General features: G+C 46.0%; 1 protein-coding gene across 1 annotated transcript in view; it reads left to right on the forward strand.

The window, feature by feature from the left end:
- Positions 1 to 12,977, forward strand: part of PAPPA (pappalysin 1) — a 184,554-nt gene that overhangs the window by 103,153 nt on the left and 68,424 nt on the right. Inside the window, exon 10 of the mRNA XM_056352475.1 lies at positions 3,544 to 3,740. Within this exon, the coding sequence (XP_056208450.1) occupies positions 3,544 to 3,740 (197 nt within the window). The remainder of the gene's footprint in view (positions 1 to 3,543; positions 3,741 to 12,977) is intronic.

Below are 12,977 nucleotides of genomic sequence, written 5' to 3' on the forward strand. Positions count from 1 at the left end.
TTTTTATTCTGTGAGGGCAATCGTAGGAAGAAACAATCTGGTCGTTCTTCACTTTGCTTATGAAAATGTAAAGCCCAGCATGCAACCTATCTAGCATCCAGGACCACATGAGGATCAGGAGTCAGAGCTGGTGCTCTATTCCTGTGGAGGGAAGAGCCTCTACTGCTTGTGGGCAGCACACCCAGTGATGCACCACATGCAGCTGTGGTCAGTTGATGCCCTCATCACTCTGCTCACCGATACCTGGGAAGGATTTAAAGAAGCACACACACATACCCCCACACCCCCACACCCCGCCCTTTGCCATCGCTCAGAGGTATGGACCTCCTGGGCAGGAAAGGTCTTCCCTCTTCTCACCAGCGCTCCCCTCAAAGACTGACACTGCACGCTTTGGGATGGCATGTCAATAGTGGGACTTACAGATCTTCCTTAAAAGAAATCTAGAGCTGCAAAGCCACTTTCCCCCATCATTTCCCAAAGCACACAAAGCAAGCGGGTTCCTGATCTCTCGAGGGCCCGGCTGTGGTGGAGGGCAGGGCACAGCGGTGCTCCAGGACCAGCACAGCTGAAGGGCTTGTGACAGTGCAGTTCAGTAAGACTTTGTTAATCATTTAGGCAGTCTCCATTTAATTCAGACATCTCAGTCTCTCCATTCGGTTCCTCCCTCGGGTTTTGCAGACTCCGAGAAGACAGATTTATTGGGGTCTTAAGCATAATCAGGAACAAATTAGCCTCTGTTAGGATCACACACTGGCTTGGATCACAGCTATTCAAGGGCTGCCTTCCCATCCATGTGAATATGAATTAAGTCATCGGACTGGAGTAGGTCTTGAGTATTCTTTTATCCCAAACACATGATCTTATCAGAAGCCCATTACGTTTATCATCGCATTAGGAGGGAACATTTGGAGCCAGTGCAGGAGTACGTTGCTATATAAATGTTGTGCTTACTTCAGTGCCTGTTGTGGAAATAAGTCAGAGCTTCAGGAAGGCCAGGGAAACACTGGCTGAACGCATGTGCCTAAAATTAGGCTGTGAGCTTCTGGGTATGTGTTTGAATCAGTGGGGTGGCTGCTTTGGGGATGTGTAAAGAGAGTGTACGTGTGTTTGTGTCAATGCTTCTGTCAGCGTGGGTGTGGAGCAGGAGGTGCTTGGGTGCCGGTGTCTCACTGTAAGTGTGTATCTGACTGCATATGTTTATCAGCTGAAGGTTAAGTCGTTTTAATATGGTAGGTATTTTCTTTTTTTTTTTTTTTTTTTTTCCTTTTTTACAGAAATAAGCCCCTTTTCATAAAATGGCCAAGAATCTCTTTTCCCAAAAATACATATTTTCATATGTTTGGGATTTGTTTTTGAGGATTTCGATTGTTGACCACAGTCTTTCCAGAGCTGAATATTTCTCAGTGATTTCTGCTGAGACTCTCACTCAAACTGGGACATAGTGCTCTGAGGCGGGTGAGCTGATAGCTTTATCCTACTGCTCCTGGGTCCACCTGGCCTATGCTTTGCTACGTCTCTGCAGAGAGAGGAGCAGAACAAGAGATGCAGAAGGATAAGGTGAGGGAACTGAGAGTTTGCCTCCATGGCTGTCACAGTGACATCCCAGCTCTGCCCCTTCCGTGAGCTGGCCAGACACAGAGCATGTGTCTCCCAGGGGTGCATGAGCCATGGTGTAGCACTGTGCCAGCAATAATAAGCTGTGCAGAGAAACAAGGTATGTTACAGGGATGTCCAGACTGAGGTGTCAGGGCACGTATGGTTCATGAGCTGTTCAAGCACACATTCCTAGCTGGGCCAATATCAGATGAGAAGTAACAGAGCCCTGCTGGCATTAAGGCTATTGGGCAATCCAGCTGTGGGAGGAGGCAAGGCAGCTGGGCTGCTGGGGCCAGCACTGCTGGGTTGCCTTAGGGCCCATCTGCACATCCACCCGAGCCCCCTCCCACCGTGGGCTAATGGGGCACCCCAGGGAGCCATTGTCATCTTTTGCCTGTGAAGCACTCTCCCGAAAGCTCCTCCTCTGAGCTCTTCGAGGTGTGTGGTATATGTTTGGTGGCTCCCAGCCATATGAAGATTTTAAGATGTGACATGTAGGGTCAAGAAGTTTGGCCACCCCAGAAATATTCACTCTGACACAGGGCTGCACTCCTACAGCTGAACGGCTTCCAGCTTAAGCTGGCTCCTTTTCGCCCGCTCGGAGCACTAGCCCAGCAGATACAGTTCCCCACACTCACCCACGTACACAAGTTGTCCTCAGGGGTTGCGATGAAATGAAACCATAATGATATTGTTCCCTGATAGACTTCTCCATTCTTTCAAACTCACCATCTCTCAAGGACCTGGAATTTTGCATGGGAGATTGGGAGGAAGGGAGGGAAAAAGGAGTGAAAGTCATTAAATAATTGAATTGCAATAAACTGATTTTTTCTGGCTCATGATGGTATTTCACTGTGTAAACTAGGAGGAAAAATAAACAGGGGATTTAGTAGTTTGGAAGTAGCTCAAAATTGAGCAGCCGTTGGATTTTCTGACACCTAGCTTGAGATAGTACAATGCTACCAACAGGACTCTCCTTAGGGATCGTTTCCATCAGTCCAGCTAGCAGCTCTGGCTAATTTCCTACCGTTTTTTCAGCGGGCTTATTTGCCAGACAAAAATACAACAGGCTGTCAGAACTGAATACCTCTGGGGACTGGCAATGATAATACAATACAAAATAGGATACCAACAGGTCAAAGGTTTCCATTTCACAGAGTACTCTAATGACTGAAAGTCATTATTGCTATGCAGTCTGTTTGAAAAGAGTAGATGGATCGCAGTTCAGTTTTTAATGGGCCAGTGTTACAGAAACAACCTCAAAAATTTGGCATCTTTGTTGGCAGTCTCATTAGAGAAGCCACAGAATAAATGGACAAGGGTAATAAAGTCTCCTGCTGCTTTTGATCCTTTCAGGTCAAATCTGAGTCATGTTGGTTGAAGCCGTGTGTGTATGTGGCAAGCTTACCCTCACACTATGTATACTGTATCTGCTCTCTGGATAAACAGATCTGTTTGGCCCTTTGGTCACTACAACTGTGAACTTGGCAGTTTTCACCATCCCTAAATTCACAGTTGCTGCTGTTGTTGTTTTGCAGATACCTTTTAAAAACAAAAAGGGAAACAGTGTAGACCAGACCCTCTGTTGGCGGTTTTCCATCCAAGTTGGTGGAATTATGCCAACACCCACATTGTCTCTCTATGTATAATTTTCTATCTCTGCTTTCTTCTGTCTCCATCCTTTTAAATGGAGATAGATGAAAATAAGCAGAAACCCCCCTTACATTAGGAAAAAACTTGAGGGAATCGCCCAATACAGAACTCAACTATTGTTGCTTGGCATTTTTAAAATCACCTTGCTGTTACTTAGAAGGGAGCAATGCTTTCACTTCCCAATGACCTGGTCCAGCAGATACACGACCACTGATGAATCAGGTCCTAGCAACTTGATTGCAGCCATGTGTAGCCAGTCTTTTGTGATTTCTTTTCTCTGCTTTCTTCTGGCAGATGAACCCAGCAGGTGCTATTTCCACGATGGTGATGGAGTATGTGAGGAATTTGAGCAAATGACCAGCATCAAAGACTGTGGTGTTTATACTCCCAAAGGCTTCCTCGACCAGTGGGCTTCCAATGTCTCAGTCTCACATCACAGTGACCAGCAGTGTCCAGGATGGGTGGTCATTGGTCAGCCGGCAGCAACCCAGGTAAGGAAAGCATACTCCCTTTCTTGTCCTGGAAAGTGAAATCCAGCAAGGAGCAACATTCATGAGTGTAGCTAGACAGTGCATAGCTAGACAGTCAGCTTTCATTTGTGATGTTGCCCCTGCCTGTTAACTTGCTGCTTCACCAAGGAAGGCCCCTGAGAGAAGTTTCCCTTTTTCTGAGCCTGATTAGTAGTGATGAGTTGAAATTCAGCTCCAGTCATCCAGCTAAAATCTGGCTGAAGTTGTGGCCGGCTCAGTTCCATAGGCTGTGTAGGAGTCACCTCGACTAACTAGCATCACCTAAAAGAGCAGACAGACTCTGCAAGCTAGCACAGGGTACTATCTCATGGCGATGAGTTCTGAAGGCTAATGCCGAATAATACAAAAGAATGTTCTTTCTTTTTTAATAGTTTTGTGTTTTCTGTCTCCCAGTTTCATAAAAGCACCCTATTGTTCTATTCTGAGAAAGGTCCCGTCCATTCCCAAAGCCATTCATTAGCTTCAACCCCCTTCTTACATGTCTCCTTTGTAACATAAATAGCTTCAGTTACCATAACTTTACCTTTTGTCTCCCTCAGAGAATTAGATCCAAATGAGTTCAAAAAGACATTAGATAAACGCCTGGAAAACAGAGCTGTACACGATGCAGATGCAACAGTCCAGATGCAACTTGACTCAGGAAAGCCCACATTGCTTATTATTGGTGGTTTAGAGGGTACAGCAGGGAAAAAAGCATCATAAGTAAGAGCTGCTTTGTATATTCCTCCTTCAGCATCCATTGCTGTCACTGGCTAGAGACAGAGCAGTAGATTAGGTGGACTTCTGGTTTGACGCAGCAAAGTTGTTCCTACAGTCGAATTATCTGGGGGATGTCTTGAGTAGGCAGTGCAGGGAGGAATGCCGTGTCACAGATATGACAAGCAGATTTCGCCGTGAATAGTAAACGCTAAGCATTTCCAGTTGGCTTGCAAGGGAAAACATCTTTATGCAAGAGACTTGGCCTCGTTCACATTGCACAAGTCTGTAACAAATTAATGACCAGGTCAGTTTTAAATGCACAAAGCGTGGTTAGCTGGCATAGTACCAAGACAGAATCCTGAGCCCAGTATTGCCTTTTTGTCATGGTCTCATTTATTATTTTGCGCCGTAAAAGGAACTTTCCCCTGGACCCCTACCAGTGCCTTCATAATTTCTTTCTCTTTCGAGCTCCCTGTATCGTAGTACAGCCCAAAGCCCACTGTCTGCATTTCAGGTGCTGCTTTATGCGTACATCCCCCAGCACTCTGTCCCTGTGCAGCCACTATGGAGAGCTGCCCTGATTTTCTCCTAATGCACTGGTGGAAACACAGCCATGCCGTGCAGTAGGTAACATATGGTCCTGCAGTGGAAAAAACACCACCACGCGCACACACAACAGAAAGCCCTGCTGTGTAGCCACAACTCAGGCATGTTTGTTGTACCCAGATGAGATGAAGTTGTCACAGCCTTGTAAAAAAAAAAAAAAAAAAAAAAAAAAAAAAAAAAGGAAAAGGCAAAAAAAAGCTGTTGTATTTATAGGGAGAGCACTAGCATATCACACACTAGCAGAGTGAATGGGAACATGCCTCCTGTTATTGCCTGGCCCCTGGGGAGATAACAGTGTGCTATTTACTTCTAGCAAAAGGAATTTTTGCTTTAGCTCAGCTGGTCCTATTACACCAGTTTGAGTGCATGGGGTTCATTGACCTTTTTAATTGTATATGTTGAGAAAGTCTTTGTTTTCCCCAGGAACAAGACAGCCTCATCAGCTTGTGAAAGCACCTGACTTGTCACTCCGGAGAGGTTAGGTGGGGCAGCAGGTCATCAGTCTGTTAGCTAGCAGAGATGAAAATTAACCTAAGTTCTTCTCTAATCACTGCATGTAATGATCAGTGGTGTGTAAACATGTTTGGCTTCATTATCTGCACAAGCATTGAACCTTAGGGAGTTTTTGTATTGATGAAAGGAGCACCTTTCCTCACCCAGATATCTTTCAGAGTGGGTTGTGTGCTTGCTGGGCTTGTGCAAACTTTTCATGTTGTTGCTGGGTAGTTTCCTGATTAATCAGAGTGGTATTTGTGTTGGCTTCTCATCAAGAATGCCATGAAAGATATGTTTGAGTGCAGTGCACAGCAATATACAGCATACATAAACTGCCGGTTTGTAGCCATCCCCATTTCTCATAATTGCCCTGGTGCTCTCAAGGTGCTTTAAAGCATTTTAAGCCTGTCCTTCATGATTTAAAATGTTTCTCATCCTTACTAACACCCGTTTCTCTGCATGACTCTCATAGTTTTGCCTAGGCTGTTTCTAGGAGCAGCATCATGGGTTGGTTTCTTACTGTGGTGCTTCTCAGCAGCATCTGCTTGCGCGCACTTGTTTTCTGTTGGAAGATCGTTTCTGAGCACAAGCAGGAGAACACTTCCTTATTATTGTAGGGTTGCTTTTGCAAACTGACCACCCCACACCTGTTTGCCCAGTTAACCTAAGACATTGCCCCTTTCTGCAGAGTTGGTTGTTCCTTAGAAGTAGAGAAGAAGCCGCCGGTGCTTGCTTACTATTTTGAGAGGGATCTTACCTGCCAGTGCCTTACTTGGTATGAGGCTGCTCAACAGCAACATACTAAGGGAGGGGGGGAAAAAAAGTTCACAGTATAAGATTTGTTTTGAACAACAAAATGCTTACAAAAAATGACACAGTCTTGGCAAAGAGATACACATTTGAAAAATGGAAAGGTCAAACAGCCCACCCCCACACCCACACCCCTTTAAACAATCCCTCCTTCTGCAGAAGCAAGGCTGATAGACAGCCACTTCTACTTTCCTGGCAGCCACTCTTCAGTGCTGATTAAGAAATATTCTCGGCACTGACAGCATCATATTTAGAGCCAAAGAGGACCAGTCAGCAACATTGCACCAGCACAGAAATGCAAGCACTGATGCAGGGTATTTTTACAGTTTGACTTCTAATCTGGCATCCTCCGCAGATCTTGAAGCAGATGCAGCTCCATACCTGTTGTCAGCTGCAGGAGGAATTCAGCAATAAGGGCTTTGCACACTCTTGGGCTGCTCTTTTCCCTACCGCTCTTGCTGTGAGTTTGTAAACAGCCTCTCCTTGCCATCCACTGTGTGTGAAATATTATCAGTGCTGATGTACTGGTTGTGTGGGGTTTTCTACAGCACTGTTTATTTCTCAGGGCCTTTCTTGTGCTAAAGATTATTGATGCTAGCATTAAGTCATCAGCTAGTGTATGCTGGCAAAGACTACAAACAGGCAGTAGCACTGGGCAGATTTATACTAGCTGAAGGACAGATCTGGTAGGCATAAACAGACAGACAAAGGGTGCTTCAGCCGATCTGTTTTGTGAATAGCTGTGATTTTTTTCTGTATTGGAAGTCCCCAGGGACTTATTTCTCTGACTGGTTTGTACTTAGCTAGGGTCAACCTTCTCGTTACCAGCCGGAGGGGGTAGGGCACGGCCTCCTGGCACCAAGGTAGGCACACCTGGGCTTGACAAGACATGAATTCAAAAAGCCAACTCATGGCCTTCCCAGACAAGCCCTGTTGTATTGTCACTGGTGAAGCTGTGTCAGTGAGGAGTGCTAAGCAGGAACGTGCAGGTTACTGTAAAAGTTTGCCTGTCTTGTAGGGTTCAAGAAACCAGGGTCTTGCAACAGCCTTAGCCAGCTCAGTCGCCATGCCTCATTGCACACCAACTTTGTTCTGCCACAGTTTACACTCGGTGGGCGCATTAGCTCATATGTTAGTCCCTCCTATGGTAAGTTGTACTGAGCAGGAAGGATTTAGGTATTTTGAAGTGTGTTTTCTATATAGATGTGCCTTTGGAGGAGGCTTCTCACAGGACGGTTTCATAAGGGTTGCTCCATGGCTTGGGTGAGAGGAGCAGAGGCAGGTGTGTGCAGACCAGCCACAGGCAGCTGGAGATGCCATTTCTCCTTTCTTGCCAGTAGCACTCCTGCTTCTGGAGAACCCATTCATCTGCAGTTTCCCTTTGGGCCTTTATTATAGTGATAAGGGACTAAGGAATTTTTAGGTGGCTTATTGCTGACTTCGTTACTCCTGTCCCAGCAATGTGTGCTCAAGACATGGGAAGTTGGTGTGTGCATTGCTCATGTAGAGGGCCAGTCCCCCAGGAATTATGTCTTTCATGCACTTCCTCCCAGTTGTGCAGAAATTGTTTAGGCCAAGTAACCACTTATATATATAAAAGAGGGGGTTTTTTCCTCCCTACGCTATTGTTTGAGTTTGCTTTGCCCCTGTATGGAAAAAGCCACACAGCTCAGGCACAGTTAACCAAACGGGGACTCTTTCCTGAGGCTGCTGGGCACAGACAGATCCTGGGATTCGTTTTCTTTCCCGGACTGATGAACACACCCTGTTCTCCTCTGGGTACCCCACAGGGGCTGCTATGGAGTAAGATGTTGTGGAAGAGGATTCTTATTACATCTTTCCCACAAACAGGCCCCCTCCTGCCCCTATTACAGTTCCCACAGTTGCACTCATCCAGACCCACTGCAACAAACTTATTCTTCCACCAGCAGCAGGAAGATGTCTAGAATTGCAGTATGTCTGAAATTGCCCACAAAAGGAGAACACAGGAGGACAAAAATATTCTGAATGCTAGGAAAAATAACATGGTAGAGCGAGGGCTCCAAGTCTGGTAAAAAAATACCATAAGAAAATTAACGAGAAAGATGATGAAGTTTTCTGCCACACAGTTTTATTCTGTCTAATAAATACAACACTGAAGATAATTCCCCAAAGAACCAGCAAAGCCAGCAAATAGAGTAATCTTGAACAGGAGTGGGAAGAGAGGAAACCTGCAACTTTTAATGGAGAAGCCATTCCTTTCCTTTGGGGTGCTCTTGCTGAGAAGAGGGAGGGTGTCTGTCTGTCGACTCTGCAAGTGGCTCTTTTTGAACTTCCCAATTCACAGCCAAGTCCTGTTGCTTTTCAACGGTAAGAGTTTTGTTGTGGTTGGAGGGATAAAAAAATCTCCATTTTTAATAAGATGATTTGCTTTGCAAATGTCTTTGTTATTTATAGCCAGGCCAGGCTTTGAACCACTAATCTCTGGAGGATGAGGGCAGAATCTCACTAAGAAAAACCATTAATGGAGGAACCATGAGTGATCAGAGACCAGTTCTGGAAAAAGATGAACTAGACAATGTGCACAGGCTGTTGCAAGAGGAATGTAGGTTTGCTGTACACATCTGAGCTCCTTTCCAGTACTGGCTGATCCACCAAAAAGCTTCAGCTTAGCTTACAGTGTCTCCAAGTCTAAAGTTAGTTCAAGGGGGTCCAAAGCTTTGTCTTTATTTCAGCCTTCCCCCAGATACTTCAGACCAGTCAATTTGGTCTTTTGCCTGAAGGCTGGAGAGTTACATCACGAGCCTGGCCCTGACCATCAGGCAAATTCAAGCTGGAATGCTCCTCCCTTGGCTTAAATGATGATATTTTACTTTTTTTTTTCAATGTGCAGGGGTTAATTAAGCCTTATCACAGCCACACTGCTCACTTTCTATTCCATTTAATAGAGGTGGAAACCAGAGCACAGAAAGGTAAAGCTACTGTTTGAGGATTAAACCTCAGTATCCTTCAGAGATGTTGCAGGCATTGGGCATTATTGAGCCTAGCCCCACCACCACCACCCAGGACGAGGAAGTTCAGGATGTCTTGAAAGGGAGATGTTCCTATCTTGGATAAAAAGAAAATTGTTCAGGGCCTGCTGAGAGTTGCTGTTGGGGAGCAGAGACCTGCAAGGGGTTTGTGGTCATTTTAGCTCTGTCAGCCACCTCATGTCTTCCCATTTGTGAATTAATCAGTCTTTATCTTAGCACAGTTTGGCTGTTCATTCCCAGTACAAAAAGACTAGAAAACTGTCCACCCAACTCCTCACTTTAATGGCTAGAAACCTTGTTTCCAACTTGTCTTGCTGGGAAAGCTGGATTTTGCAACCTCTCTGCTAAAGGCACTCTACTGGTCCCTCCTTACATGTTTTCATGGCTGCTTTGCCTCATTGGAGTAGGTGGTCCACGCGAGGGGTCCACATCAAGGTGAGGAATGCTACAAAGATGTGTGGTAACATCAGTGCCATGGCTCCTGCTCAGGAGTCATCTCAGTATTCTGGGGAGGTCTCTAAAGCAAAATAAAATGAGAGATGGGATGTCTAGGTAGGCTGACTTGGAAAAGGCTCAGTTGCGGAGAGATGGCTGAGAAAGAGCATTTACCCTTAAAGTCAGTTGAGAGCTGGCTGGAGAAGAGGGGATGCTGCCCATCACCTGGCTGCCTTCTCCCTGCTAGGACAGACAGTGATTCCCTCCCTCTCACCCCTCCATCCCTACGTCTTCTAGTGTTCCCCTGCTCCTGGCAGTAGGAAACCAGCAGACCCCATGGCTGATGTCGTAGCCTCTGGCTGATTTTTGTAAGGGGAGGACAGAGAGAACACAATGAGATGTCAGAGGAGATTCCAAGAAATTTTGCCAAACACTCAAGGGATATTTTTTTTTTCTTTCCACTCCCCCCCCCCCCCCCCCCTTAGTTTTGAGAATAATTTTTCAAGAGCACATATGCAAGTCATCTAAGGGAAACAGAACAGTGAGTACCAGGGGCTGGTACACTGTGTTCCCTTTGTGTACTGTAGAGAAAATAGATAAAAGAAACAAAGGATGATGCAGAGAGCAAAGCAGCCATCAGTACTCTCAGAGAGGTTCAATCTGACCTTTTCAGAGATGAAGGTCAAACCAAAAATCCTCAGGTGCTGGAAACTGGTCCTGTCTTCCTAGGACCAGGAGACATTTACCACTAATGAAATGAGAGCAGAATTCCATGCTGTTTGTTGTTGCTAGAAGCAAGAAGAAAGGCAAGAAAAGAATATTGTCTTGGATAATAATGAGGATTATGTGCTTCTTTAGGAAGTAACTTACCATTTTATGATCATATCTACTGTACACCCAGCCACCCACCCAGATTACATGCAGTAATAGAAAACAGCTTGGACCCCCCCCAAGCATCAGCGAGCTGGAAAGCCGGACCCCACGACCGCGGCGGTGCTCGTTAGCATGCACTCTTCTGAAAGGAGACCCCCCTCCTCGGCCCTTGCCCCTCAACCTGCCAGTCTCTCTGTCTGCTGTTGCTGCTCACAAGCCTTTAGATGCAGAGCATGTCCAGCCGTAAGCGTGGGATAGCTCTCCTGCATCCCATCCGGGTTGTTTGTCTTGGGTCCCTCTCCATTCAGAGCAGAATGATTTTGCATAAATGCATCGACACGTCTGCTTTGTTCATGCATGAAGGGTTCTCGGCATTTCTCATCCTGCCCCCACCCCAGCCATCTTCTCCCTACCCCCCTGGCATGTAGCTTCACCAGCTTTTGCATGATTTCCCTGTGCAACAGCAAATAAACCTGCCTGAAGCATTACCAGTCGATCAAGTGCAGTTAAAAATATCCAGTTGATTATTTTGGATAAAATTAAAACAAGTGATCGGAAGGAGGGGATGGAAAAGGGTTGCAAGAGTGAAGCTGTAGTGGCCTTTTACTATGTAATTTCATTTCATGTTCTTCACAAGAAAACATGTAAAATATGTAAACAGAGCTCTCCAGGATTGCAATGTAGCTACATAGCCACAGATAGACAGGCAGGCAGGGTGCTATTCTTCAGCAGAACGGAATGCCATCCCCAAAACCACACGATCATTTCTTTAAGCTGAAAGTAAACTTTCTCATGCCAGGAGTGGAGAATTTGTTTTTTTTATTTTAAATGAAGGATTGTCTGCTCTACTTATTCCAAGTACCGTAGGCATTTTAGCCCACATTGTCACAAGAGACCTCATATTTTGAATGCCAATGAATTTTAGGGTGTTCATCTTGAGATGTCTCTAAAAGGCATGGTTTTTGGTGGATGGATGGGGAGGATACCCAGTACTGTCCACAGGTCTCTCGAGTCAATCCCTCTGTCCCTACCTGCAAATAAGTATCTGCTTTAAAAGGAAAAAAAATTAAAAACCAAACAAAAACCCCACAAACCAAACAACAAAACTGAGGACCATTTGGATAAACTCCTGAGCGGCTGTAAATCTCTCCTGAATCATGCTGCCTTAGTTGGAGCTGTAACTGTTGAGGTACCCCAAATCCGTGCTCATTTTTGGAAATACTGCCTGCAAAGTTAGAGGATTGCTGTTTCCTCTGAGGTAATTTTGGTGGTAAGTCTGATAAGAAGACATGATTCACGCGTCTGGTAAGCGGGCCCAGCTCCCCCTGCTATCAGCAGGAGCCTCCCCCGGGCCTGGGTTTCCACCGTAGCCTCAGGGTCTGGCTGCAAACTGCAATTCGTGCCAGGAAATGGTTATTTGCATGTTCAGTGCTATTATCTGCCTGCGCATGTACCTACCCACTGGGAGAAGCCCTCACTTCAGGAGAACATCAAGTTCTGCTTAGCCATTTTGGTCATTGGGCCAAAATCCTTACACTTGGCACTTTGGCCAGAGGATCTTATTTTCCCATTTTTTGGTAATTAACCCTTGCATCATTGCTTTCAGAGAAGACAAGTCTCTTTTCAGGGAGAAGCTGAAGCACAGGGTAGAGATGACCTTCCCTCCACCTTTCTCCAGCCAAATACCTTTCAAAAACCTGCTCTTCCAGCGGAGCAGATCTGTTCCTGGTGCACAGCACTGTGCACTCAGGCCCTTCCCGGCTGGAAAGAAAAGGCGCACTGTGTGGAAATGTAACTGTTTCCCAGGGTCTGTTTCTGGTGGGAAAGACTGAGCCTCAGCAGTTGTGAGTTCCTCCATCCCATCCTCCTGGAGCCTGCTCCTGGAGGGCAGTGAGGCTGAAGGAGCCATGAGCTTCCTCTTATAGACGATCTTCATACTTGAATCCCCCAGTAACTTCTTTTGGGAGCAGGTGGGAGTTTCTGTGAGCTCCCCTGCTAACCTGGGGCTTCACGAATGAAATGCTCCAAGTGGTCTTTTGGCTTAATTTGTTGGAGGTCGAGGTTTATCAGAGCAACAAGGGCTGTTCTGAGGTTAGAGGGAAGTGACAGGCTTCCCCAGACACTTGCAACCAAACCTTGACTTGGGTGGAGATGAGCATGGGCTGGAGGAAGCAACTGGCTGCTGTTCTGTGGACTTTCTCTGGCTGGTCAACTCCTTCAGAGGAATTAGTTTGCATGACAGTGGTTTCGTCACTGCAGCTTCAGTGGG

The sequence above is a fragment of the Falco biarmicus genome, chromosome 9, assembly GCF_023638135.1.
Source record: "Falco biarmicus isolate bFalBia1 chromosome 9, bFalBia1.pri, whole genome shotgun sequence".
In the NCBI taxonomy this organism is placed as follows: Eukaryota; Metazoa; Chordata; class Aves; order Falconiformes; family Falconidae; genus Falco; species Falco biarmicus.